General features: G+C 40.4%; 1 protein-coding gene across 2 annotated transcripts in view; it reads right to left on the bottom strand.

Annotated features, from left to right (window-relative positions):
- ACVR1 (activin A receptor type 1) overlaps positions 1-26,448 on the bottom strand; it is a 138,238-nt gene that overhangs the window by 56,068 nt on the left and 55,722 nt on the right. Inside the window, exons 2-3 of one of the 2 annotated variants that reach the window (XM_084891467.1) lie at positions 24,993-25,161; positions 3,726-3,799 (exon numbers count right to left, since the gene is read on the bottom strand). In XM_084891467.1, coding sequence (XP_084747593.1) covers positions 3,726-3,792 — 67 coding nt within the window. In that variant the 5' untranslated portion in view covers positions 3,793-3,799; positions 24,993-25,161. Of the gene's footprint in view, positions 1-3,725; positions 3,800-24,877; positions 25,162-26,448 lie in introns of both variants that reach the window. The other variant, XM_084891468.1, reaches the window with a different exon arrangement.

Here is a 26,448-nt window from a genome sequence, read left to right on the forward strand (position 1 = left end):
GCTTCAATGAAGCACAGTTTAATAAGGACCATTATAGTTTCTCTGTAAATATCAAACATAGTTCTGCTTCCTTTTAAACTTGGCACTCTAAAGCTCTTCACTAGACAATGGGGCTTATAGAAAGATTTTTCTGTATCTGCCCTATTATTTACCTCTTTTGGTTAAGTATTTTGTACTTAACATTTGCTTTATGACTAATGTTGAGTATATTAGTGTGTATTACAATTAGGGGTTCTCAGTGGCTTTAAAAAAATTCCTAGTAAATATATAAAAACAAAGAGTCTTTTCATAGAATATGTGTTTGACAGTTAACAAGTTGAGTTATGGAGAGAAGACAGAACTAAGGCAACTGCAATTATGATTAGAGCCCTCTAGGTTGTAGCACTCACTGGATATTCTATTTAAAAAAATAAATAAATAAATAAATAAATAGCCACTGCGACTAAAGAATGTGTATTCTTTCCCCTTCTTGTAAACTTCCTAGTGATGGTGGTAGATTAAATGGCAAAACCTTAGTGGTAATCTGTTTCCATTTCAGCCAGACTAACTCATTTCATTATATACAAGAGGCCTGATGCATGGATTCATGCACATGGAAAGGAAATTAATTAGAAGAAATATTTTAGAGGCCGGGAGAGGACTGCAGGAAAGATTGACCTGTCAGGGAGAGATCATGGGAGGTCTCCAGGGTACGTCCAGCCTCTCTCGGCCAGATCCCAGCGGCAAGCTAACCTACCGGTTGAAGCATCTGCCCCTAGTGGTCAGTGCGCGTCATAGTGACTGGTCAAACAGTCGGATACTTAGCATATTAGAATTTTATTATATGGGACTGTTACTGTGGCATTAAAAAGACATTTGCTGGATTCTTTGGGCAACTTAAGAGCTAAAAGCAAGAAAAAGCAACCAATGGTATGGCTGGTAATGTTGATCAATAAATGCCTTTTCCCCTTCTCTTTTCCTCATTCCTTTTCCACTACTTCTCTATTCATACTACATTTCCATCTCAATTTCTCTTCCATATTCTTTTTCTTTTGACCACGCCACATCCATGAAGTCAAATGAAACCCAGAGACACTTCTTGTTATCACACAGAACTAAAGGCATAGAATTTGGAGGAACTTCATTCCATGACATTCTTTAGTTTTTGTTGTAGTGATCAGTGTTTAGCAATTAAAAAAAGAATGAATATTTCTAGAAACTTAGCTGTTATGTCTCCAGACATTGTCAAATGTCCCTGGGAAGGTTGTATCACTGAGCTGAGAACTACTGTTAACCCATCAAATTTTCCCAACCCGTTTCTTCTTATTAATCCCTTCAACCTAAGAACCAACCTCTCTTCTGTTTAAAAACCTCTAATTCCTTTAAACTTGCCATTCAGGATCTTTATTTCATACCCTCTTGGCACTAATTAAAATCACCGCAGTATTAGTGGAATGTTTTTAACAGCATTGCTTAGCACCAGAACCTACACTATAGACTCCCAAATTATTTACAACACAATGTCCAATAGAAATTTAATGTAAGCCATATTATGCAATCTCACATAATGTAATATTATTGGGTAACAAGAGAAAATCTAGACGTCCTTGAGCATGGCAATAACTTTTTAGAGGCATGATCCATGATAAAAAAAATAATTACGGTAGACATTTCATTAAAATTAAAAACTTTGCTCTGTGAAAGACAATGTCAAGAGAATGAGAAGAGAAGCAAAAAACTGAGAGAAAATATATGCAAAAGGCACATTTTATACAGGACTGTCTCCTAAAACACATAAAAACTCAAAAATAAAAAATAAAAAATAAAAACCAACCTGATTTAAAAAATGAGCCAAAGACCTCAACAGACACATCAGAAAAAATACACAGATGACAAATAAGCACATGAAAAGATGCTCCACACCATATGTCATCAGGGAAATGAAAATTAAACCGACACCTAGTAGAATGGCCAAAATCCAGAACGCCGACAATGCCAAAAAGTGGCCGGATATGGAGCAGCAAGAACTCTCATTCACCGAAACAGGTTTGGCTCAGTGGATAGAGCGTCAGCCTGCGGACTGAAGAGTCCCTGGTTCGATTCCGGTCAAGGGCATGTACCTTGGTTGCGGGCACATACCCAGTAGGGGGTGTGCAAGAGGCAGCTGGTCGATGTTTCTCTCTCATCGATGTTTCTAACTTTCTATCCCTCTCCCTTCCTCTCTGAAAAAATCAATAAAAATATATATATTAAAAAAAAAAAAGAACTCTCATTCATTGCTGGTAGGGATACATAATGGTACTGCTACTTTGGAAGACAGGTTGTAATTTCTTACAAAACTAAACCTACTCTACCATACAATGTAGCAATCATAATGTTTATCTATAGCAGCTGAAAACTAATTCCACACAAAAATTTGCATACCAATATTCATAGCAACTTTATTCATAACTGCCAAAACCAGGAAGCAACCAATGTGTTTCTTTAATGAATAAACTGATACATTCAGACAATGGAATATTATTCAGTGCTAAAAAAAAAAAAAAATAGGTAAAGCCATAAAAATATATGAAGGAACATTAAGTGCCTATCAGTAAGTTAAAGAAGTCAATCTGAAAAGACTATATACTGCATGATTCCAACAATATGTCATTCTAGAAAAGGCAAAACTCTGGAGGCAGTAAAAATCGGTGGTTGCTAGTGCTTAACGGTAGCAAGGGAAAAGGATGAATAGGTGGAGCACAAAAAACTTTTAGAGCAGTGAAATAGTCTGTATGATACGATAATGGTGAATACATGTCATTATACATCTGTCCAAACCCATAGACTGTACACCACCAAGAGTAAACCCTAATGTAGACTATGGACTTTGGGTAATTATAATGTGTCGATATAGGTTCATCAATTATAACAAATGTACCACTTTAATGGAGGATATTAATAACAGGAGAGACTCTGTATGTGGAGGTGTAGGGGTATGAGAAATCTCTGTTCATTCCTTTCAGTTTTGCTCTGAACCTAAAAAACAGTTTTAAAAAGTCATAATAAAGAGAAGGAGGAGAGAAGTGCTAAATCTGATAGGATTAGAGCAAACTTGTTTACAGTTAGCCAAACCATACACAGAACATTCATGCACCACTCACAGATGGGGATTTGATCTGAGAAACGCATCCTTAAGTGATTTCGTCATTGTGCAAATATCATAGAGTACATGCACATACACACGTAGATGGTATAACCTACTACATAACTCGGCTACATGGTATAGCCTATTGCTCCCAGGCTACAAGCTGTATAAAACAATACAAGATTAAGTCACGTGAAAGAGAAAATGATGCAATGAAATGTTGTGGTAAACACAAAGTATATGATTTTATAGCAAACCTTTTTTAATAAGTAGAAAGAGTGCACTCTACAAGAATGATTAAAAAAAAAAGTATAGTAAATTCATAAACCAGTAACAGAGTGTCATTTATTATCATTATCAAGTACCATGTACTGTATGTAATTGTATGTGCTCACTTTTTTACAACTGACAGTGCAGGACTGTTTACACCAGCTTCTCCACAAACATGTGAGTCATGTGTTGATCTATGACCTTTCAGTGGCTATGAAGTCACCAGGTGATAGGAATTGTTCATCTCCATTATAATCTTATAGAACCACCATGGCATATGTTTATCTGTCCTTGGCCGAAACGTCACCATGTGGCACTTGAGCTACCTAAACAGCTGTGAGCCTCTTACCTTCCATACTTGGGGAGGGGAAAGCAATCATCATTAGCACAGGAAGAAGCATCACTCCATCTACCATTGTACAACTGCGGAGGAAAGAGAGAGATATAAGTAAGACAAAAAAATGTAACTGCAGGATGACAAGTTAAATTAAGCATACCACTTTCAAACTGCCATTCAAGGCCTTTCTTACAAATCCCCCTCACATATGTTGCCTTATTTCTTAGTATATTTAAACACATACCCTTTACATAGATCTAAACAAATTATCTTAAGGAGTTAATCAGATGTACCTCCTGCTGGTGGCCACTCTAAGGTGATTTTCTCTGAGTCTACTCTCTGACAAAGAACTCAACAGGGACAGGAAAAATTATCAGCTACATAAGGCTAGGCATTCCCAAAGGATCTTAGATTTGAATTTTATCTTACCCTATTGAATGCAGAATTGGCATTAAATTAAAACCTCTGAGAAGCATGAATAGACTGTTCTTACAGTATGATAAAGATTAGGTTGACTGAAATCATTCAAATTACTGTGTTGAGCCTTATTTCCCCTTGCTCTTCCTACAGCCCCAAGGGGAAAAAAGCAAACCTACAATATATCCCTCATCTTCTGGCAAAACAATGCTTTCCTTTATCAACCTCAAATTTAACAGGAGACAGACACAGCCAAGACAGGAAGAAATCATGTAAATGTGTAATATGTAAAACTGTAACTGAGAGAAAATAAGATACCTGATAAAAAATTTCAAGTTGATACTACCCTGACACTACATTGGCAAAAGATCAATGTTATGAGAAAAAAGACTACAAAAGAGAACTTTTCCAGTTGAATAAACTTGAAAAAGTTTCAGGAATATGATGACAGTTTGGTTATATGAGTTCTTTATTACAAGAAATAATTTTTAAAAATTAAACCTTTGTCTAGCTGTGATTTTCTGCATGATAAAAAAAAAAAAAGAAGAAGAAGAAGAAAATGGGTAAAGTTCTTTAATAAATAGGTTAGTGTGCTATCTCACTCTTACATCTTCAAAGCAAAGAGCAAAAGCCTGCTGCTGGGTAACAGTTTAGAGTTGATACCTGACTCATTTTCCTAAGATCAAAATCTGAGGTTGGTAGTCTGGTTGTTCATTCCCCACACCCCCATCCTCTCTTACCAGCCTTCATTCCATTTGTTCAAAACTGTATTTCAACCTATCCCTTCTCTATTAACAAGATGAGGAAGGGGAGTAAAGGAGACATGTTCATGTACCTTCCTTTTTTACTAAAAGAACATGAAATTTGAGTGAGCCCCTTTTACTGCTATTATGCCCATGCTCACATAGATCTTGTCTATAGTGAGCCCTTATTTGTGACAAACAAACTACCTCATCTTGGCCCTCAGGGCCCTCACAACCAGATTCCTCCAACACCACATCATGAACATGAACATAGTGTTGGTTCCGTCTGCCTCAAATGCCCTGAGCCTCCTCTTCCACCCCTCTCCTACCCAAACTGCCTCCTCCTGCATTAATAATCTAGCTTAAAGGACAAACACTTCGTGGAACACCTCTCTCTCAGCAGTGATTTCAACCCCCCAGGGGTCTAACACCACTCCGAATGAACTCATTGTCTATGTCAGTCTCCAGCACTGGACCACTTGTCTCCAAAAGGGTACATGTATCATACAAGACAACTCATTGTCTTGTGGAATTAAGATTCAAAAATATTTACCTTACAGCCCTGGCCGGGTAGATAAATTGGTTAGAGTGTTGTCCCAATACACCAAGGTTGTCGGTTCAATGCCCAGTCAGGGCACATACATGAATCAACCAATGAATATATAAATGAGTGGAACAACAAATCAATGTCTCAATCTCTCTACAATCAATCAATAAATTTTAAAGGTATTATCTTATAGTAAATGTGTTCACTTAATAGAGCCACAAATAACTTGGGCCTTTATTTGGTCTCTGTCACAATTCCTGATGATAGTCTAGTATAAGAGGTATCTTTCAGAAAGAGTAGGAAATATAATGTGAAAGTGTGGAGACTACACCCCCCTTTTAAGGTTTCATTTAAGTGGAATTACAGCTTGAATTGGCGAGTTATTATAAAATAAGTCTTCCCCCAATGGGATGGGTTCTAAAAACATTAAAGAAACTACAGATTAAATATGTTATTAATCTGTAGAGAAGAGAAAAGTAAGAAAATGTAAAGCTGATTTCTTTTTTCCAAGTAATTTTTCATTAATCACATTTCAAGAAAAAAAGCAGTTAACATTCAGTTGAATCTGTCATAAAGTTGTCTCCCCTCCTGGCCAGTGTTGCTCAATGGTTGAGCATTGACCCATGAACCAGGAGGTGGTGGTTAGATTCCGGGTCAGGCCACATGCTCAGGTTGTGGGATCAATCCCTGGTAGGGAGCATTCAGGAGGCAGCTGACCAATGATTCTCTCTCATCATTGATGTTTCTATCATCTGTCCCTCTCCCTTCCTCTCTCTGAAATCAATAAAACATTTTTTTTAAATGTAAGAAAAAGAAGAATGCCCAATCTCAAAATAAAAAAATATGTAAAAATTGATTTACATCCAATAAATGTTTATTTATAAACAGTAAACATTACCCTGAGTGACTTGAAATTTTCATTAATAAGATGTCATCACCATTAGCAGTCCCTTAAATATTTCATCTTTAATCTCTCTAAAATTTTTATTTTATGTATGTTTTAGAATAGTTTTTATTTTACATAAAACTTATAGCCAACATACATATTGAGAATGTATGCTCGATGATAGAGAAACATTGATCCGCTGTCTCCTGCACACCTCCTATTGGGGATTTGTCTGCAACCAAGATACATGCCCTTGACCGGAATTGAACCTGGGACCTTTCAGTCCGCAGCCCGATGCTCCATCCACTGAGCCAAACCAGTTAGGGCCCACCTTTCTTCTTTTCTTTCTTCCTTCCTTCCTTCCACAACTAATGAGAGACTAGTGTTTATTAGACTTTAGAAACTTAGAGTAATCTATACATATAAAAGCCTAAGTGACCAAATGACCAAACAACTGTTTCACTAGTCTCTATGATGTGCACTGACCATTGGGGGGGGGGGGGGGAATGCGTGCATGAGGGCGGCCGCTCAATGCAGAAGTGTCCTCCTGGTGGTCAGTGCACTGACCACAGTGGGAGCGCCGCTCAACTGATTGAGGGGCACCAGACATCGGGCTCACAGCTGGCAAGCACAGGTGAGGCAGCAGGAGCCTCTCCGACCTCCAGTCAAGGCTGCAGCATGCTACCAAGCAGCGGTGGCGGAGTCAGGATGAGCGAGAGCAGCATGGAAACCAGCAGAATGTCATCCCCTCAGAGGTTCCAGATTGCAAGAGGGCGCAGGCCAAGCTGAGGGACCCCACTGGTGCACGGATGCACTGGGCCTCTAGAAAGATATAAGCTTACTGTCTATGTTGGTAATCAAATAATCATCCAAAAGATTGTATAATTAAAAGCTGAATTAAATGTAAAAAAAAAAACATGGTTAAACATGAGTGCTAACAAAACAACTTGAGACTTCCTAAAGGGTGGAGGAACTTCCCTGGGTAGGTTATCCTACCTAATAAACAGTAATATGCAAATTAACCATCACTCTGCTAAACCCACCACACCCACCAGCCATGCCCACCAGCCAATCAGATCGAGTATGCAAATTAATCCCAACCAAGATGGCTATAGCCGCAGAGAGCAGGAGGGAGGCTTGGGTTTCTCCAGCAATAGAGGAAGCCAATCTTTCCACACACCCTGGCTGGCCTAGGCTTCCACTCAAGGTTACAAAGTTTTAATTATAGAAGATAAATCCCAAGAAAAATGGTGCAGCCATGGAGCTGGAGAGAACAGGCTAGGGTTTCCCCTAGCAACAGAGGAAGCCAACCTTTCCACTTGCTCTGGGTGCCTAGGCCTCCACTCCAGAATACAGAGTTTCAATTGTAGAAGGTAAATAAATTCCAGATACCAGGTCCTCCACTTGGGTTGCTGGAGGCATGGCTGGTCTGCAAACCACCACAGGCCCCTCGCCCAGGCCACCCCATGCCCCAAGGGAACCCCCACCCTGATCCAGGACACCCTTCAGGGCAAACCGGTTGGTCCCCACCCATGCACCAGGCCTCTATCCTATCTAATAAAAGAGTAATATGCAGATTGACCATCACTCCAATACACAAGATGGCTGCCCCCATGTGATTAAAGATCCTGCCCCCATGTGGACACAAGATGGCCACCACAAGATGGCCAGCAGGGGAGGGCAGTTGAGAGGGACCAGGTCTGCAAGGGAGGGCAGTTGGAGGTGATCAACCCTGCAGGGGAGGGCAGTTAGGGGTGAACAGGCCTGCAGAGAAAGGAAGTTGGGGGCAAACAGGCTGGCAGAGGAGCAGTTAGACATCCATCAGTGGTTAGGGAATGATCAGGCTGGCAGGCAGAAGTGGTTAGGGACAATCAGGAAGGCAGGCAGGCGAGCAGTTGGAAGCCAGCAGTCCTGTATTGTGAGAGGGATGTCTGACTGCCTGTTTAGACCCGATCCCTCAAGGGGTCCCAGATTGGAGAGGGTACAGGCTGGGCTGAGGGACACCCTACCACCACCACCCCATGCATGAATTTCGTGTACCAGGCCTCGAGTATCTAAATAAGAACCAGACTAGAAAAAGGATAAGCCTAAGCCTAAGCCTAAGCTTGTGTGTGTGTGTGTGTGTGTGTGTGTGTGTGTGTGTGTGTGTGAGAGAGAGAGAGAGAGAGAGAGAGAGAGAGAGAGAGAGAGAGAGAGAGAGAGAGTGAGAGAGAGTGAGAGAGAGAGAGAGAGAGAGAGAGAGAGAGAGAGAGAGAGAGGAAGATTTGAGAGGTAGGTAGCACCCTGTGGTTGAGACAGGTAGCATTTAAGGAAATAGACACAGCTTTCATAGAGGCCATATGGCCAGGGCAAGCAAGGTGTTTCCTCAGGACTTAAGACATATTCAAAAGTACGTACACACACACACACACACACACACACACACACACACACCAGGCTAGGACACAGAGAGCCTAGAGAGAAGAATTATAAAGAAAGAGAACAAAACCCAAGAAGATTGGAGTTAGGCCAGGGTCAAACCTCAGTAAGATCCGGTTAAGCCCTAGCAAGCCTTCTCCTCACCTCTCTGTAGTCATTGCCCTCAAGGCCCCTTACCCTTAGTTCTCACAAGTGGCCCCTCACCACCCCATTTTCCCAGGCACTGCAAGCAGCCGGCTTCCTGCCTATCTTATGACCTTTGTGTATAAGACATTCCTGTGCTCTGGGCCCTTCTTTCAGGATCCAACCTGGCAAATTCCTACTCATCCCTCAAGTCTCACCTTAAATGTCACTTCCTTCCAGAAGCTCGCCTACCCTCTCAGATGCCCTCATTACACTCTCATATACCACTGTGAACTTTCACTCACTGCATTTATCATAATTAATAATTTCTTGTTCATACCTGTGTGCTTTTGGATATCTGCTTGCCTCCCTAGACTGTAAACTTGATGGTAGCAAAATCTATCGTCTATTTTGTTCATTGCTACCAGAGCCAAGGAGGTGCACATTTAATACTTGTTGAATCTAAATTTCCTCTAAATTAATTAGCTCAATTTAAGTTTAAATTCTAAAGACATAGCAATCTCTTCCAGCCCTTTCCTATGCATAGGCACATACACACCTGCAAAGAAGTGGTGGGATGAAGACATTCACCATCCCTCTAACATTAATCTGTAAAATTTGTTCAGGTAATAGTAAAAGTTATAAGTTAACAAGCTTCAAATTTTAAAACCAAGAATCCTTTCACTATTAAAAAAATCTAAAAGATAATCACCATTGGCACTTTTTCCTGTGACAAAGCCAAGAAAAACCCATGCCTCAAAATATCCCTTAACAGATCATAATTGTACAAGCAAAACTAAAATATTAATTTAGGCTCATAAGTATAAAACAGGAAGAAAAAAAAAAAGGAGTTAGAAAATCAGTCCCCAAGCTAATCTACTGTTTATAGACAGAAAGCTCAAAATCTGCCAAAAATCTCTGGGGAAGAAACATCAGCATCACTTCCTGGTTGCCATTTTGCTGTGTCTGGAGTGTCTGTGCTGCTCAGTTCATTCAGCTATTACATATGGGAAAAGGGGGAAAGAATGTAGATAGCAGAATATTCTGGAATAAATGTCCTCATCATATTTTAATTATTAAGAAATATCAATATGCTACCATCCCAACTTTAAGCCCCCAGGATCTATTTCTAATTTTAAAATATACTAAAAAGATAATACCGTCTTTAAAAGTAAAAAAAAAGTTAAAGTAAAAAATGTGGGTTGGCAAAAAAGAAGTATTGGTAGTGGAAAAAGAAAGTGGTAATAATTTCACAGTTCAGGGATGCCCTACTCCAGTGGTTTACAAACATTTTGGTCTCAGAATCTTTTTATACTTTTGAAAAATACTGAGGCCCTGGGAGCTATGTCTATCAACATTTACTCCATTAGAAAGTAAAAGGGAATTTTTAAAATAAGGTATTTCTTTTAAAATAAGAAGCATAGTAGCTTGTTTTTTATAAATAAAAAACTATAGGCACCCCCCCCCCAAAAAAAAACACACACAAAAAAAAAAACATACACACAATAAAGAAATAAATATACTGAAAAAAAGTGGCACTGTTTGGCATTTTTGCAAATCTCAATAATGTTTGGCTTAATAGAAAACAATTGGACTCTCATATATGACTCTACATTCAATCTGTTATAACATGTTGTATTGGCTGAAGTACATATAGTTAATCCAGCCTTGAACATATATCACTGGAAGAAGGAGGATCTCACGGAACCCCTGAGGAAGTCATGGGAGTTCCACTTGGACCACACTTTGAGAACCATCACCTTATTCTTTATTTGATTAATTCTTCTACCATACAGATTCCACATGGTACATTTTAGGCTGAGCTTTACCCACTACCTGAGAAAAATGCTACTGTTCCACAGGTTTAAAAATATCATTAGCCTCTCTAACATCAAGGAAATCAACAAAATCTATGGTCAAGGAAGAAGACATTAGATTTTTTTTTTCAATATACAATAGGAATAATATTTTATGGACATAACTAAATATTTTTTAAATGAGACATAACCCTGTCATAAGCAAGTACTCAACTGCTCATCTCATTTAGGTTCAACCAAATCCTTATGTTCTAAGGCCAAAATCCCCAACTGAAAAAATCATAGGCTACTTACTGGGGATTACAGAATATTATCTGAAAGGTTCACAGCATGAATTTTTGTCTGCAGTATATACAATCTATGTTCTGCTCTTGGATAATCAGGCCCTATATCCCTAGTAACTAATCTTAATACTTCAGACATAGGGACCTCCTGACTCAACTACTCTTTAAGTCAGTACCAACTCTTAAAATGTCTCTGGACTACAATCTAGGGAGATAGTGTATTCCCATGATAATTCTATAAAAACAGGCATATCACCAGGGCAGAACAGAACTGCTTTCAAAATCCCATGGTATTTTTCAAACTCCATTTATAGATCCGTCTGATATCCAGTTAAGGAGCTAACGTTTAGCTCAATTTCTAACATGTGTGGGCTTGAGACCAAGTTTGGCATTTCTTTTGCTCATCACAATTTTACAGCTGGATAAAACCACAGATACACTCCAATACATTACCCACACACACAAAAAATCACAAAGCATTTTGATATTGGTCACAAAGTAATCCAGAGCATAATGCACGTTTATTGTCAACTCTTAGTACTCATATTAAGCAATTTAATTAATAATTCATCTACAGCAAAAAATAAATGCTATTTCTAAAACTTATACAGTTTGTTATCCATAATATTGCAGATGAAGGGAACGTTATAAGATAAACCCTATGATTTTTCACCTCTTCCTAAAATTCTACCAAATATTCATTTGTCAGGGCTGGTGACCTAAACTCATTTGGTTTATCCATTGGTTCAAGATATAATTTACTTATTAAGTACCTACTCGTACGATAAAGACTTTCTTGATACTCTTAATTTAGCATCTAACATCCTCTGAGTTAGAATGACTTGAAGGACAGGTTGTACATTCACCCTCCATGCTTTGAATGACACTATCCAGCTGAGTCCCTCACCTCTAGTGGGGCTTATCACTGTTCTTACAGGACAGGTTTTCTTCTTCTTTTTCTTTTTTAAAATATATTTTATTGATTTTTTACAGAGAGGAAGGGAGAGGGATAGAGAGCTAGAAATGTCGATGAGAGAGAAACATTGACCAGCTGCCTCCTGCACACCCCCTAATGGGATGTGCCCGCAACCAAGGTACATGCCCTTGACCGGAATAAAACCTGGGACCTTCTAGTCCGCAGGCTGACACTCTATCCACTGAGCCAAACCAGTTTCGGCTAGAAAACAATCTTTAATCAAGGTTATTTAGGTCACTTTTCAATCATGACCTCTTTCCATCTCTCTAAATTCAAAATTAATTTCTTATACTCTGTAAACTCAGGAGTTTTCCCCCTGCCCCTGAAGAAAGAAAAAAGATCTTGGTGTGGAGAAAAAAAATAAACCACCTTGACAATACAGCATTTGTATATCACATCCCCCACCCCCACATTTCAGTTCTCTTAGAACTCACATCTCAAAATAAAAACAGAAATTAGTGTACATCAGGCACTAGAACAAAGTTAGACCCAGTAAGACAAATTCTAGACATGAAACTTTGGGGGAAGGTATACTTACAATAACCACCTCCAAGTGGGACAAAAATCAGCCATTGTGTGAGAACAGTTATGCCTCTTCTATGCTCAAAAAGCAGAGAGAGAGAGACCAAGGGCAGCTTGCCCCACACTACCTGGGCCTTCCCAGGGGTGGAAATGACATGGGCTGTCAGTTATAGCTGCAAAGAAAGGCTAAACCGAAGCCATCATACCATATAAGTTAAGTCAGGGTCTTTTCTCCAGTTCACAAATGACCTGTGAAATATTTTTAACACCACACTCTGTCTGAACTGGTGATGTGCAAGTTGCCAGGGCTCGGTTTTATATAGACTTCACTGCTGCTGGAGGGTTCTGGTGGGTGTTACTTTCAGAATATTAGCATGTAATTTGATCTTTGGTGATAGATGAATACAAATAGCTTCCTGGACAAGTCCTATAGAACTGAAATCCAGCCCCTGGGTAGGTTCATCCTGTAGTTAGAAGAACTAATTACAGATTATTTCAGGGGTGGGGGAAGGTTTTGACTGAGTTACACTGCAAACATCCCAGCTGTGACAAGACATGGTTTGGAAAGGAGAGGGGAAGACTGATTTTATCTGTGAAGGGCTGGGAGAAGACCCAGCTCAACTGAATAAAAGCAAGTGAACGAGTTAAGGCTGCCATGTAAGAAACAATGGATCCCCAGTAAATTTACTTTAATTGTCTACCGAATGAAACTGACTTTACTACACTACCAGATACATAGATATTAATGACACTAAGCTTCCGAGATTCCAACGTTTTGGTCACCCACTCCATGCCTTACTGGTATCTCAAGGTGGGTTTTATTTCGACACGCTTGACTACATGGAAACTATCCATCGTTTTCCACTTCATGCCCTCTGTATCAAATAGCCATGGCTCTCCTGCTTTGTTTCAACTGATAGGACCCCATCATCTCCCAGCTGTTTGGTGATATTCTCCTTGGCAGCTCAGGGCTCACGCCTTGCCCTCCAGTTTTCAAACTGTGGCTGGAACCATGTTTTTTAACCTACTGATAGGAAGGAGCCTGTTATCCTCCACACCCTCCTTACCCCCCCGCCCATCTCCACACACACACACACACACACACACACACACACACACACACACACACAAAACTCTTAGACATGTATCTATTGAGTCCTTTAAAATCCCACTTCCTCAAAGTCCTCAGAATCGGTCACAAGCCACTAGCTCCTTTCTAAGTATGCCTCAACTTTCCCTTTTCACCAAACAGTGCAGACTTTTCTAGTCCTCCCATTACCAGACATGGCATTTCAGGCACTGACCATCCGACACAACTGTCCCAATTCTAAGGCTACTATGATTAACCTACCGGAATTTGAAGGGGGCAAATGGGAAAGGGGCATCAGCACCAGGGAAGTATATTTCTTTTCTCTCCTTTTCTCTCTATCTCTTCCCCCAAAACCAACTCTCCCTCTCTTTTTTTTCTTTTTTCTTTCTTCCCCCCCCTCCCCCTTTAATGGGAGACATATTTCTGTGGAGGTGAGAAAAAGCACCCTTTCTCCACCAGCCTAGCCAGGGCCTTCCTTCCCATCCACACTCCACCTCCCCAGCCTCGCCCCTGCATTCTTCACAGCACTTACCACTGCCTGTGAAACTTGTTGTTTGTTGGTTGATTTTAATGGTGTTTCCCCACCACCTTCCTCCACACACCAAAATTTAAGCAACACGGAAGTAAAAGCTCAGCCTTCCTCATGGCTCCATATCCAGGCCTGGCACTTACTAGGCACTCAATGTAAATTAAAATGCATGCGTCTTAACTTCTCAGTCTATGCTACACTTTGGTTTGGGTAGAAAGAGGAAGGTGAGGTTTATGGAATTGTGTGCAGCCTGGCAAGGAAAATTAGCTGGGGGGTGGGAGGAGAAGGAGGTTGCTCCATCTCCTCAATTTAATCTAGAAGCAACCAGGTATTTGAGATAAATTAAAAGATACCATTTGTAACTTGGATTTCAGTTTTCAAGGGTGTCATCCAAGAGAGGCAGCCAAACAAAAAGACGGCTGGCAGGCTCCGAGCAGAGCAGACAACTCCCTGGTGGACAATATCCCATTTGGAAAGGGCTCCTTGGATCTCCAGTTGCAGACACCAGCTGATCCGCCCAGAGCCATCCCCAGTGACCTCTGAGACAGCTTCTGTAGCTTGAAAATATATCTCCTACAAGTCAGAAATTGACACATTATCTCCCCCACCCCCTGTCTTCTAACAGTTATTGACGTTATTTGGAAAGCCATACTTCCATGCCTATTAATAACCTTCAGAAAGAACCCCGAGGAAGTGTCAAGAGAAAAATAGACTGGCTGATGGGAGCCAAAGACTCAATCAGAGGCTACCACTAGCAATTAATACATTTGAAGAAAAAGAAAGTTATAACATCTTCTGTATCACATATTAGGTATTCAAGAGACTTCAAACAAAATACTTAGCCAATGAATTCAAAGAATGCTGAGTCAAGAAGACTACTGTAGTCTTTACAGAAAGGAACTCTTGTAAAGACCCTTTATCTATCTAAATAGAGCAGCACTAGCAACGATGCCAGGGATTTATGCCTACCAAGCTACCTTTAAATCTTTATGCTTATTTACTCCTTTATAGAGCTTCTCCAGGTGGCATCTTTTTAAAAAAAAAATTTTTTTTAAATATATTTTTATTGATTTCAGAGAGGAAGGGAGAGAGGGAGAGAAAAAAAAGGGAGGGGGAGAGAAAGAGAGAGAGAGAGATCAATGATGAGAGAAAATCATTGATTGGCTGCCTACTGTACACACCACACTGGAGATCGAGCCTATAACCTAGGCATGTGCCCTTGACTGGAATCGAACCCGGGATCCTTCAGTCCACAGGTCAACGCTCTATCCACTGAGCCAAACCGGCTAGGATTCTACGTGGCATCTTAAATAGCATCCAAATCAATCTACTCTACTATCATGAAATAACAAATTAACATTAATCCTTAAAAAGACTTTTTTAAAATTTATCTTTATTATCGAAAGTATTATAGATGTCTGCTTTGTTTTTTTTCTTGTTGTTGTTGTTGTTGTTGTTGTTGTTGTTGTTGTTTTCCCCCATGGACCCTCTCCTCCCCTCTCCTCCCTCCCACCCCACCTTCCTTTTGAGATTCCACAGTCTGTTCATGGTTCTATGATTCCACAGTCTGTTCATGGTCTCTAGATCTATTTTGTTCATCAGTTTATTTTGTTCATTAGATTCCACATATGTGTGAGATCATGTGATACTTGTCTTTCTTTGACTGCCTCATTTCACTTAACACAATGCTCTCCAGGTCTAGTAGCAAATGGTAAGAGTAACTCTTAAACCATGGTCTTTCTCCTCTCCCGTCTAGAATGTGATTAATGGAATTCTCTCACAACTTAGCTTAAAATATGTTTTTGCCAGTCGAGCACTAAAGCAGAATCAGATAATTGTGGTATGACTCAACAAACGCACAGCTGTTCATTTAAATATATCCATCGAAAGTATAAATACAATCGTGAGAAAGAAAATGAGCCATGTACATGGGGCCAGTGCAGAGTTGAACAAGCTAGCATCCAAGTGACCACGACAGAAAACAAGGAGGAGGTGGGGAGATGAGGCGGGGGCAGTTCCACACAGGGGTAGAAAGAGACCAGAAAGCTGACGTGACCTAATACCACCCACCCCAACCCAAACACTAAATAACGGTGACAAGGCATTTGTTATAATAAAAGGAAATGTGCTCTACCAAGTGGGGAGAAAGAAACAAATTTAGGAAATAGATGATGCTCCCAAGAGGCAGATATCTTAGAGGGTAGAACTGATGAATCCGATCTGTTATTAAAAACACAAGCAGCCTTGGCTGGTTTGGCTTAATAGAGCACAGGCCCACAAACTGAAGGGTTGTGGGTTCAATTCTCCATCAAGGGCACATATCTCAGTTGCAGATTCAGCCCTAGTCAGGGCACATGCAAGATGCTACCAATCGATGTGTCTCTCTCACATTCTCACATTGATGTCTGCCTCTCTCTCCTCTCCTCTCCTCCTCTCCCTCCCCTCAGCTCCCCTCCCTCTCTCTCCCTCTCCCTCTCCCTCTCCCTCTCCCTCTCCCTCTCCCTCTCCCTCTCCCTCTCCCTCTCCCTCTCCCTCTCCCTCTCCCTCTCTCTCCCTCCCTCCCTCCCCCTCTCTCCCCTCCTCCCTAAAAAAATAAAAATAAACAAATCCTCAAGTGAGGATTAATTAAAAATCTAAAACTAAACAAAGTCCCGAGGCAGAGGACAACAGAAGAAGTATTTTCACCTCAGTCCTCTCTCCACCATCTTCGAACTTGGGGATTATGAAATCATGAGAATCCCTCCAATAGTTGCAAAGCTAATCACTGAAACATACCACCCTGTACCAGGCAACCCTTTTAGAGTTGTGAGAGTTAACAGTTTAGCATGAAGAGGAGGAAACCAAAGAGAAGACAGAGAGTGTGAGGAGGAGCGGGGGAGCACTGAGGAAGAAGAGTGGCCAGGCCGGCACTCTGGTCCCCACCTGCCTTCTCTGCAGGGACCACCGGAGGCCCTGTCAGTACAGGAGAAGCAGAGGCACTGAAGAGACTCGGTAACACTCTTCTTTTAAAATGGAATTCAAAATAATAACAAATAAAAAGAACATTTGATTCATGGTGACAGTCTCCAAGCTTTCCCTGACCATCAAAAATTAAGATTTTCCCCCAAAATAACCTCTCTGGTAGGGGTTGGGAGGAAGGGGACTTAAGTTCATGCTTAGCCTGACTACTCAGTCTTCCTCCATGAAGACCATTCACATCCTCCACATTTACAGGCCAATCTGTCTTATATTATTATGAGCAACAACTATTTCAACAACCACCACCTCCTCAGCCCCAAGTCCTCCCATATCTCTCTCCATCCTTCCACAGAAAACTTTCTAGAAAGAGCAATCTACAAATCTCCCTCATGTTCTCCCTCTACTCCTCCTCTCTATCACTGAAACACCTCCTGCTAAGACTCTAGCTCACTGTAGACTTCACCTTATCCTTCACATTTACAAGGAGCTTCCTCAGCACTGGTTCCCAAGCCTCCTGCCGAGATTTTGATACGATTGACCTGGATGAGGCCTAGGAACGCTGCAGCATGAGAGATCTCACTTGTCTGTTCTGCAGGATGGCGGTGCTAATAACCCCCTCGTCCCCGGGTTCTCCCCTGGCTGGGATTCAGTGGCCCCACTCTCTCTGTGGTATCTACTTTTAGGTAGGGTTTGGATCTTCTCAGTGTCCTTGGATGGCAGTTTCCTCTTCGGCCAATCACCCCTTAAACCTTGTTCTCACTCAAGATGTCACCACAGTGTTTTAGCTTCAGCGTCACCAGAGTAAGACCAAACAAGCAGATTAGGAATGGAACCACCCGTTCAGGATAAATTTCCTGCCTCCCGGTCTACTCCTTCCTTACGGACATCTTTCCCTGCTGTTTTTTAAACGTTTTACTCCAGATATTTTGAATAAAAATAGAAACAGAGATAAAAGTAAAACAAACCCTATTTTTGACCTCCCAGTTTCAAAAATAAACAACATCTTACCACCCAGTTTCAAAAATGAGTATTCTTATTTTCTCTATTCTGCCCATTCTCTCCTGGGGTGTTTTAACAAGAACCCCCAATGTCACATCATCTCACCCACAAAGTCTCTAACAAATAAGGATTTTTTCCCTAAACATCAATATAAAATCAATATGTCACCTAACAAAATTACAAGTATTCCTCCTCCAAATATCACCTAAAAGCTGATCAGCATTATAATTTGCCTAATTTTCAACAACCATATACACCCCCCAAAATAAAAAAAAATAAATGTGGGAGGATGGGATAGCCTACAGAGCAGAATTGTTTTTATTGCTTTTCAGATATCACAAGGAGCACTGTGGTGGCAGCCCTGTGGCCGTGTTGAGAATACTGTGTGTATCCCATGGAAGAAAGCAAATGAGTAACTAAGACTTACTCGAAGCCTGTCATCCCCTGCTGTTCTGGAGAAGCAGAATTCTGTGTGGAATTAAGGAGATACGGATGTAATACAAAAAAAAAGGGTAAATGAGAGCCTTACAAACTGAATTGGAATTGGAAGTTTTAATCCTCTCTCATTAAAGAGGCCTAGAAACAATGATCTACCCAGCAGCAAACACTCCAAGTGCCCAAATTGTAATGTAAAAATACTATTTCTTACTAAAAGAAATGGTATTGGCCCAGCCGGTGTGGCTCAGTGGTCACGGTTTGACTCTCAGTCAGGGCACATGCTGGGTTATGAACTTGCTCCCTAGTGTGGGGTGTGCAGGAGTCAGTCGGTCAATGATTCTTTCATCATTGTTGTTTATATCTCTCTCTACCTCTCCCTTCCTCTCTGAAATCAATAAAATAAAATGTATTGGACTATGAGGTTGCAATCACTGAATCCAGCCAGTGGGAACACAGAGATAGAATGATTAGATGCTTCAACAAACTGTGAAGAAAGGAAGGGACTAGAAGAGGAACCTGAGGTTTAAGAGACTTAAAGACATAAAAAGATGGGCAAGACTAAACTATAGTAGCTAGATATATGCATGAGAGTAATAAAACCATAAAGAAAGGCCAGGAGGCAGTTATTATGGAAATTAGGAAAGTGGCTACTAATCAGGGGGAGAGAGACTATGAATGGCATAGAAAATGTCAATGGACTAGGGAAGCTGCTAGCATTCTGTCTCTTGACCTGCCTGCTGGTCGCAAAAATACTCACCCTACTATAATTTCACTATGCTACATATGCTTTGTGTAGATATCTGTATGTGAATTTTATTTTACAAGAAAACTAGAAAAGGAGAACAAAGCTGTTGTCTTAAAAAGGTACAGATTAACACATACATACACACACACACACACACACACACACACGATGAGAAAATAATAGCATTCCATATCATGAACAAATGCAAACATTTGATAGATCTGTTACAAATAAGTTTATGTAATAAATTCCTGAAATATCATTTTTTTCTTTCAAACAGAAAAGTTGTTTTGTCAAGTTCCAAGTTTACTAATTTTTAAGAAAGAAATAGGCATCAGTCATAATCAGAAGTCAAACTAAACATAACACAACATCATATGATACAATGGTCCTCCCTCCCACCTACTTCAATTATGTTAAGTTTCCTGGGTCAAAGAGTCCAAATAATTTTCCCAAAACACTGTACACCATTATCATCAAATAAGAAAAATTAACATTATAAAGATGTGAACCCTTTCTCACAAAGTACTTCCACACATTTTACCCGATCCCAATAATAATATTAATAGGTTTTAAGGAGGAGGGAGTGATGACTAGGTATATTTATTTAAAGTGAATATGATTATTTTAAACATACATACACAAATAAATATTAAAATTCTATAGAATGGAACTACCCCTATTAAAAAGAAAAAATCAGCCAAAACTGGTTTGGCTCAGTGGTAGAGCATCGGTCTGTGGACTGAAAGATCCCAGGTTTGATTCCGGTCAAGGGCATGTACATTGGTTGCGGGCACATCCCCGGTAGGGGGTGTGCAAGAGGCAGCTGGTCGATGTTTCTCTCTCATCGACGTTTCTAGCTCTCTATCCCTCTCCTCCTCTCTGTAAAAAATCAATAAAATATATTTTTTTAAAAAGAAAAAGAAAAAATCATATTAAGCTCCAAGAATTAAAAAAAAAAAAAAAAAAAAAAAAAACCCACAAACTGTGATCCTAGTATACGCATAGGCATAGAGATCAATGAAGGTAAATGGATATCCCAGAAATAGACCAAAATGTGTTTGGGAATTTATAATTCAAAAAGAAACCAAAGGAGAAAAGTTGGGACTATTCAGTAAAATCAGTTTGACCAGCCAATGACAGACTGCTAATTTTCTACTAGAATTCCCTCCGTTTTTTTCTTGGGCCCACGCTGACCAGCAGAGCCTGCATGCCCCACCCTCCCTGGCAGCCAGAAGTGCCCACATGACTTAAGTTCTCACCAACAGCAACAGAAGTGATGTGCGCAACTTCTGATCACTTGACCCGGACTTTCTCCTCTGTCCTTCGCACTGAAGGAACCCAGATACGATAGCAAGCCAGCTATGACCATACAGATAAGAACAGTGACAATTAAAGGGACCTAGGAACATGGGATGTTCTGCTGACCTGCTTTGCTACCGCTGGGACGATTAAATGAGGAGAAACTCAACATCCATGTTCTTTGAACCATAATACATTTTAGTCCTTTGGTTACAGCAGCTCAACCCTCCCTAATTATTAGAGCACCTGGAGAAAAATTGTTGCATTCATACCTAACATTCCAAATGGATCAAAGAATTAAAACTAAAATATAAACACACACCAAAAACACATGACACTAAAAGGAACCATGAGATAGGTTTTTAACTCTAGGAATGGAAAAGGTCTTTTAACTGTGATTCAAAATCCTAAAGCCACAAAAAGTTTGGTTATATATTTATCTCTATAAGTCTTGTTGAACTTCTTTTATTGATTATCTCTTCTACTTAGCTCTATGGAGCAAGAATTGGGATCTGTTTTCTTTACTACTGTATAGCCTGCTGCCTAGAACAAGTGCCATCCGAGGTATTCAATAAATACTTGTTAAATGAATAAATTGGTAAACCTAAGGATACAAAATTTTAAATAATCTGCAGAGCAAAATAATTTTTATACAAAATACCAAATATAAATGTCATATATTACAAGGAGAATAAAAGGCGTGACACTCATTTTATTAATACATAGGAGCTCCCATGAACAAATAAGAAGAAGATTAACGACCCAATAGGAAAATAGACAAAGGACACAAACATAAAGGGAATAGAACAGGAAATAAAAATCGAGTTCAACTTATGAAAAGATATTCTATGTCGACCAAAATAAGAAAAACGCAAATCAAAACTACCTTAAACTGTCATTTTTCACCTCTCCATTTGGCAAAGAAAAAAAAAACCTACCAGTTTGACAACCGTACTGTGACCGGCCCGGGTGTGAGGAAGCGTGTTCTCATCCACTGCGGGTGAAATCTGAAACTTTGCAAGCTCTATGGCTAGAGCAACTTGGCAATAAATTTCTACCAAAATTAAAATGTTCGTACCCTTTGACCTGTCAATTCCACCACTAGAAATGGATCCTACAGATATGCCCATGAATGTGTTTGAAATGATATATGTACAAGGTTATTCCCTACAGACTTGTTAATGAAAATAAAACTGAAAACGACCTATATGGCCATCAATATAGTACTGGTTAAGTAAATCACAGTGCAGCTCTAGCCAGTTCTCTTCAGTGGATAAAGTGTCAGCCCTCAGACTAAAGGGTCCTGGGTTCGATTCTGGTCAAGGGCATGTAACTCGGTTGCAAGCTCAATCACTGGCCCGGGGCAGGGTGCATGTGGGCGGTAACCAATCAATGTGTCTCTTTCACATTGATGTTTCTCTTTCTCTCTCTCTCTCTCTCTCTGTCTCTCTCTCTGTCTCTCTCCCATTCTCTGTAAAACTCAATGGAAAAATATCCTTAGGTGAAGATTAACATAAATAAATCAGTGCATCCACACAGTGGAATACTAGACATCCATATAAAAAGAATGCAGTATTAACTAGGAATAACTTCCAAGAAATAATATTTCAGTGAAAAAAAAAAGTTACAAAACTATCATTACTATTTGTGTTTAGAAAAATGGCAATAATCTATAGGTTACATACTGGTATATGACGTATGATCTGAAATCTCTGCAAGAATGCACAAGAAACTGGCAACAGTGGCTGCCTCTAGGAAAGGTAACTGGACACTTGGGAGACTTATATTTTACTCCTGTCCCTTTCTAATCTTATAAAAATTGATTATATTACTTTCCTAAAAATAAATATTTTATAAAATCGCAAGCAACACAAATATTCATTCCCAGCCCGATATCTGAAAACTTCTCTGGTGAGTCCAATCATAAATTACTCCATGAAACTACTAAGCTGGACAATTTTAACCCCGCTTCATAATTAAGAATCAAAGTGTTAATTGCAATTAACTACCACCATCATCTCCTCACTCAAATAAGCATACATACAAAATATAAGTCAGTTTCTTAATTCCATCCCTTTTATTCATTACTTCCTCTTAAAACTACTTCAACCTCATGCCACCTTAAATAGGCATGAAAATATCTCAAACGCTCCAAAGATGGTAGCCAAAACTAACAACTAGGCTAATATATTAATGCAGCCCAGTGCCAAAAACTTCCTTCCAGACTCCTGAGATGAAAATTTGACATAAGTTACACCCCAGCAACAGCCCCAAAGCTGTGTAACATCTGCCTTAGGAAATAAAAGCTCACATTCTTTATGACTAAAAGGCCAATGTCAACAGTCATGACTTTTGTTTTTTCCTTAATGTGAGGTTTCCCCCCACCGATATCCCCCTTTAAATTACAGGCTAACGTCTCACTGGAGGACTGGTTATTATTATGTTACAGCCATATGAAAAGCACTGAGCAGTCATTACTTAGACTGAGGCTCTGCTGAAAAGAAAAAACTCTCCTTAAAAGGGAAAATATTCACAACATATGAAATAGAAGGAAAAACCAAGTCATAAAACCAAATGTACAGTCACCATCGATTTTTGAACATAATCAATATGCCTAGTTTGTTTGTAGAGGAAAGGATCTGTATGTGAAAATGTGTCTTCAAAAGTATTAGCTACTGGTAAAAGAGAGAAGGAATGGGGAAAATTATATATATGTAAGTATAAGCGCACACACACACACACACACACACACACATACACACACATATATATATATACACTAGTGGCCGGGTGCACGGAATTCATGCATGGGGGGTGGGGAGGTTTCCTTCAGCCCAGCCTGCACCCTCTCCAATATGTGACCCCTCAGGGGATGTCTGACTGCCAGTTTAGGCAGTTGGACATCCCTCTCACAATCTGGGACCACTGGCTCTGAACAACTCACCTGCCTACCTACCTAATCACCCCTAACCACTCTGTCTCTCGGCCTGCTCACCCCCAACTGCCACCCCCTGCAGACCTGACCACCACAACTACCTCCCCTGCTGACCTGCTCGCCCCCAACTGCCCTCCCCACCAGCCTGCTTGCCCCCAACTGCCCCCCCTGCTGGCCTGCTCGCCCCCAACTGCCCTCCCCACCTGCCTGCTTGCCCCCAACTGCCCCCCTGCTGGCCTGCTCACTCCCAACTGCCCTCCCCTCCTGGCCTGATCACTCCTTAACCGCCTCTGCCTTGGCCGCGCCACCATGGCCCAGAAGGTCCCCCGGAAGGTCTCCCAATCTGATTAGCATATTACCCTTTTATTAGTATAAATGCCTGTACTTTATACTGTTTTGTGACATTTGAAATTAAATCAAAAAACAAACTTTTATATAAAGAACAAGGTTTTTTAAAATAATGAATTAGACTTCCCTTAAAAAGAAAGCACTTGACAGCTACTACAAGTCCTTCCCCAAAAATGACAAACTAAGGAGGCTGCACAGAGCAAACCTGAGTTCCTTGCTTCTGTCTACACAAGTTCAAATCATATCTGAGCAATCCCAACATTTAACTCCGAGAGACACACACACCAACATTTAGCATGAAGGCCTCTTCTCAGAAACATTTTAGACTCTAGTCTAAAGCATGTATCACCTCCAGAGCTTAATACAACCTGAATAGCATTTCATCCCAATGGTAAGACTTCTGTCCATAGATTTCAAAAGACTCCACAGGGATCATAATATTAACATGTGGTCCGGGAAAAGGTTAAAGTATGGAGACAACATGAAGATCAGTGGTTGCCAAGGGCTGGGGTGCGGACTGGGAAATAGGTGGAGCACATAGGGTTTTCAAGGCAGTGAAACGATTCTGTATGATACAGTAATGGTGAAAACAAGCCATTATACACTTGCCCAAACCCATAGAATGTACACTACCCAGAGCAAACCCTAATATAAACTATGGGCTTTGGGTGATGATGTGTCAATGTCAATGCCAATGTAGGTTCATCTGTTGTAACTGATGCACCATTCTGAGGTGGGCATTAATTGTGGGAGAGGTTGTGCATATATGGGGACAGGGTATATGAGAACTCTCTATACTTTTTGCTCAATTTTGCTATGAACCTAAAACTACTGTAAAACATAAAAGAGCAGGGGAGGGGAGAAGAGTGGCCCTGTAAGGTGAAAGGAATGGCAGAAGCATGTACATGGAGGGAAATGTTGGTAGTAGTTGAACAACTTGACCAAAGTTGAAGAATAACTGTGCGGCTCCATTGGGAAAAACAAAAAGCCTACCTTGAAAGCAATGCAAGAACTAAGGCTAATTTCAAACTTTCTTATAATAGATTCATATAAACCGACGAAATGATCATTGTGGCTAAGAAATTACCGTGTCGATTTGATCTCTGCCAAAGAGCATTAAAAGAGGTGATTTGTTGAAATGGCTCTACTGCTGGTTCCAGCAGTGCTGCTCTGAGAGCTCCCGGGAAAGCTGACGCAGCTACCTTAGAGCCGGTTCCAGGTCATATCATCCCGCCGTCCTTCAAGCGCTGTGCTCCTGTTCAGAGCTCCGCTCATTAGTTCACCAGGGACGTGAGGAGGGAATCTCCGGGAATAATGAGAAATCCCCAGGAGCTCCGATGCGATGCTCACGATGCTCACAAGCGACTCGGGCTGCAGAGGGAAAGAAGAAAGAAAAAACAGTCTACACAAAAGAAAACTCTGCCGTTGGGAATGTACTGGCTAAAGGAAGTGCATACTTGACGAGCCTCTCCATTGGAACCACAAAACTGAAGCTGATTTACAGTTAAAGCGAGCATGGGGAGGGATTGAAAAACACTGGCACGCAGTATGTGAGGTCACAGACCCATACTGCTCCCAAACAATTTGCCACATGACGCAAAACCAAGTCAGACCTGCAGCTGGTAAATTTCAAGATCGAGTTCTTTTAAATCCCACGTTATCATTACAAAGCAAACAAATAAAACCCAGGGCTTTGCATATATTCACTGTTCTATGGAGTTGGTTTGAAAATATAAAGTTCAGGCGGTGAAGAGAATGCAGTGTAGGTCTTTTCTGGACGCCCGGCCACTTGAGAGGCACCCCATGTACCCGAGCAGCTAGTTTCTTGTTGTCCGCCCACAAACAATCTGGTTTTGGTCCATTTTCAAGCACCATTCTCAGTTGCTGCTAGATCTAGTTCAAAGGCTCCTAAAACAATGATGGAAAAGGAGCACCCAGCGGAAGGGAAGGGGGCTCCAGATAACTAACCAAAAACAAAAAGCTTCCCAAGCTCCCTTTTCCTTTAGGAAGACTTTCAAAACATCAACATTTGCCAAAGGAAGAGGAAATTTTTATTAGAACCAAACTTTCCCATTCGGAACAGTTAAGTGACACAAAACACTGAAAAAACTTACTTCTTTCGGAAAACAGCGTTGTTGGTTTTTTTGTGTTTTTTTTTAACCTCAAGGAACATGTTGCCATGAAAAATTTCACGTAAATACATCCAAGCACAAAACAAGCCCAAAACACGGCATTCCTCAATAATTATTTGAAAGGAAAATCACATCAACCTTGAAATCCAAGGAAATGCTTTTACAAATAATGTCAAACCTGTCCTCACTTCGGTTTAAATTGAAGCTCACGATCATTTTGATTTTAAAATGGTAAGGTGCACTAAAAATGAGACACACAACCTCCCTACCCCCTCACCTCCATTGAAAGGTCAACCAGAAATGTGACATTTTCAACAACCATTTAGTGAAGTTGAAGAGTAAAAATTCATTTGCAGAATGGACATCCTTAAAAACAAATTCATCAGCGAAGCATCCTTCACAAACCTTGAGTTTCAGAACAAACTGTTGAAATCCTGGTATTTTCCAAGATGCTGGGCCAGGGAAATTTGGCAGGTTCACACTGAAGTTGCTTTTCCCGCTGCCAAACACCAACTGAAAGTTAGGA

The sequence above is a fragment of the Pipistrellus hanaki genome (assembly GCF_964339955.1).
Source record: "Pipistrellus hanaki genome assembly, chromosome: 8".
Taxonomy (NCBI): domain Eukaryota; kingdom Metazoa; phylum Chordata; class Mammalia; order Chiroptera; family Vespertilionidae; genus Pipistrellus; species Pipistrellus hanaki.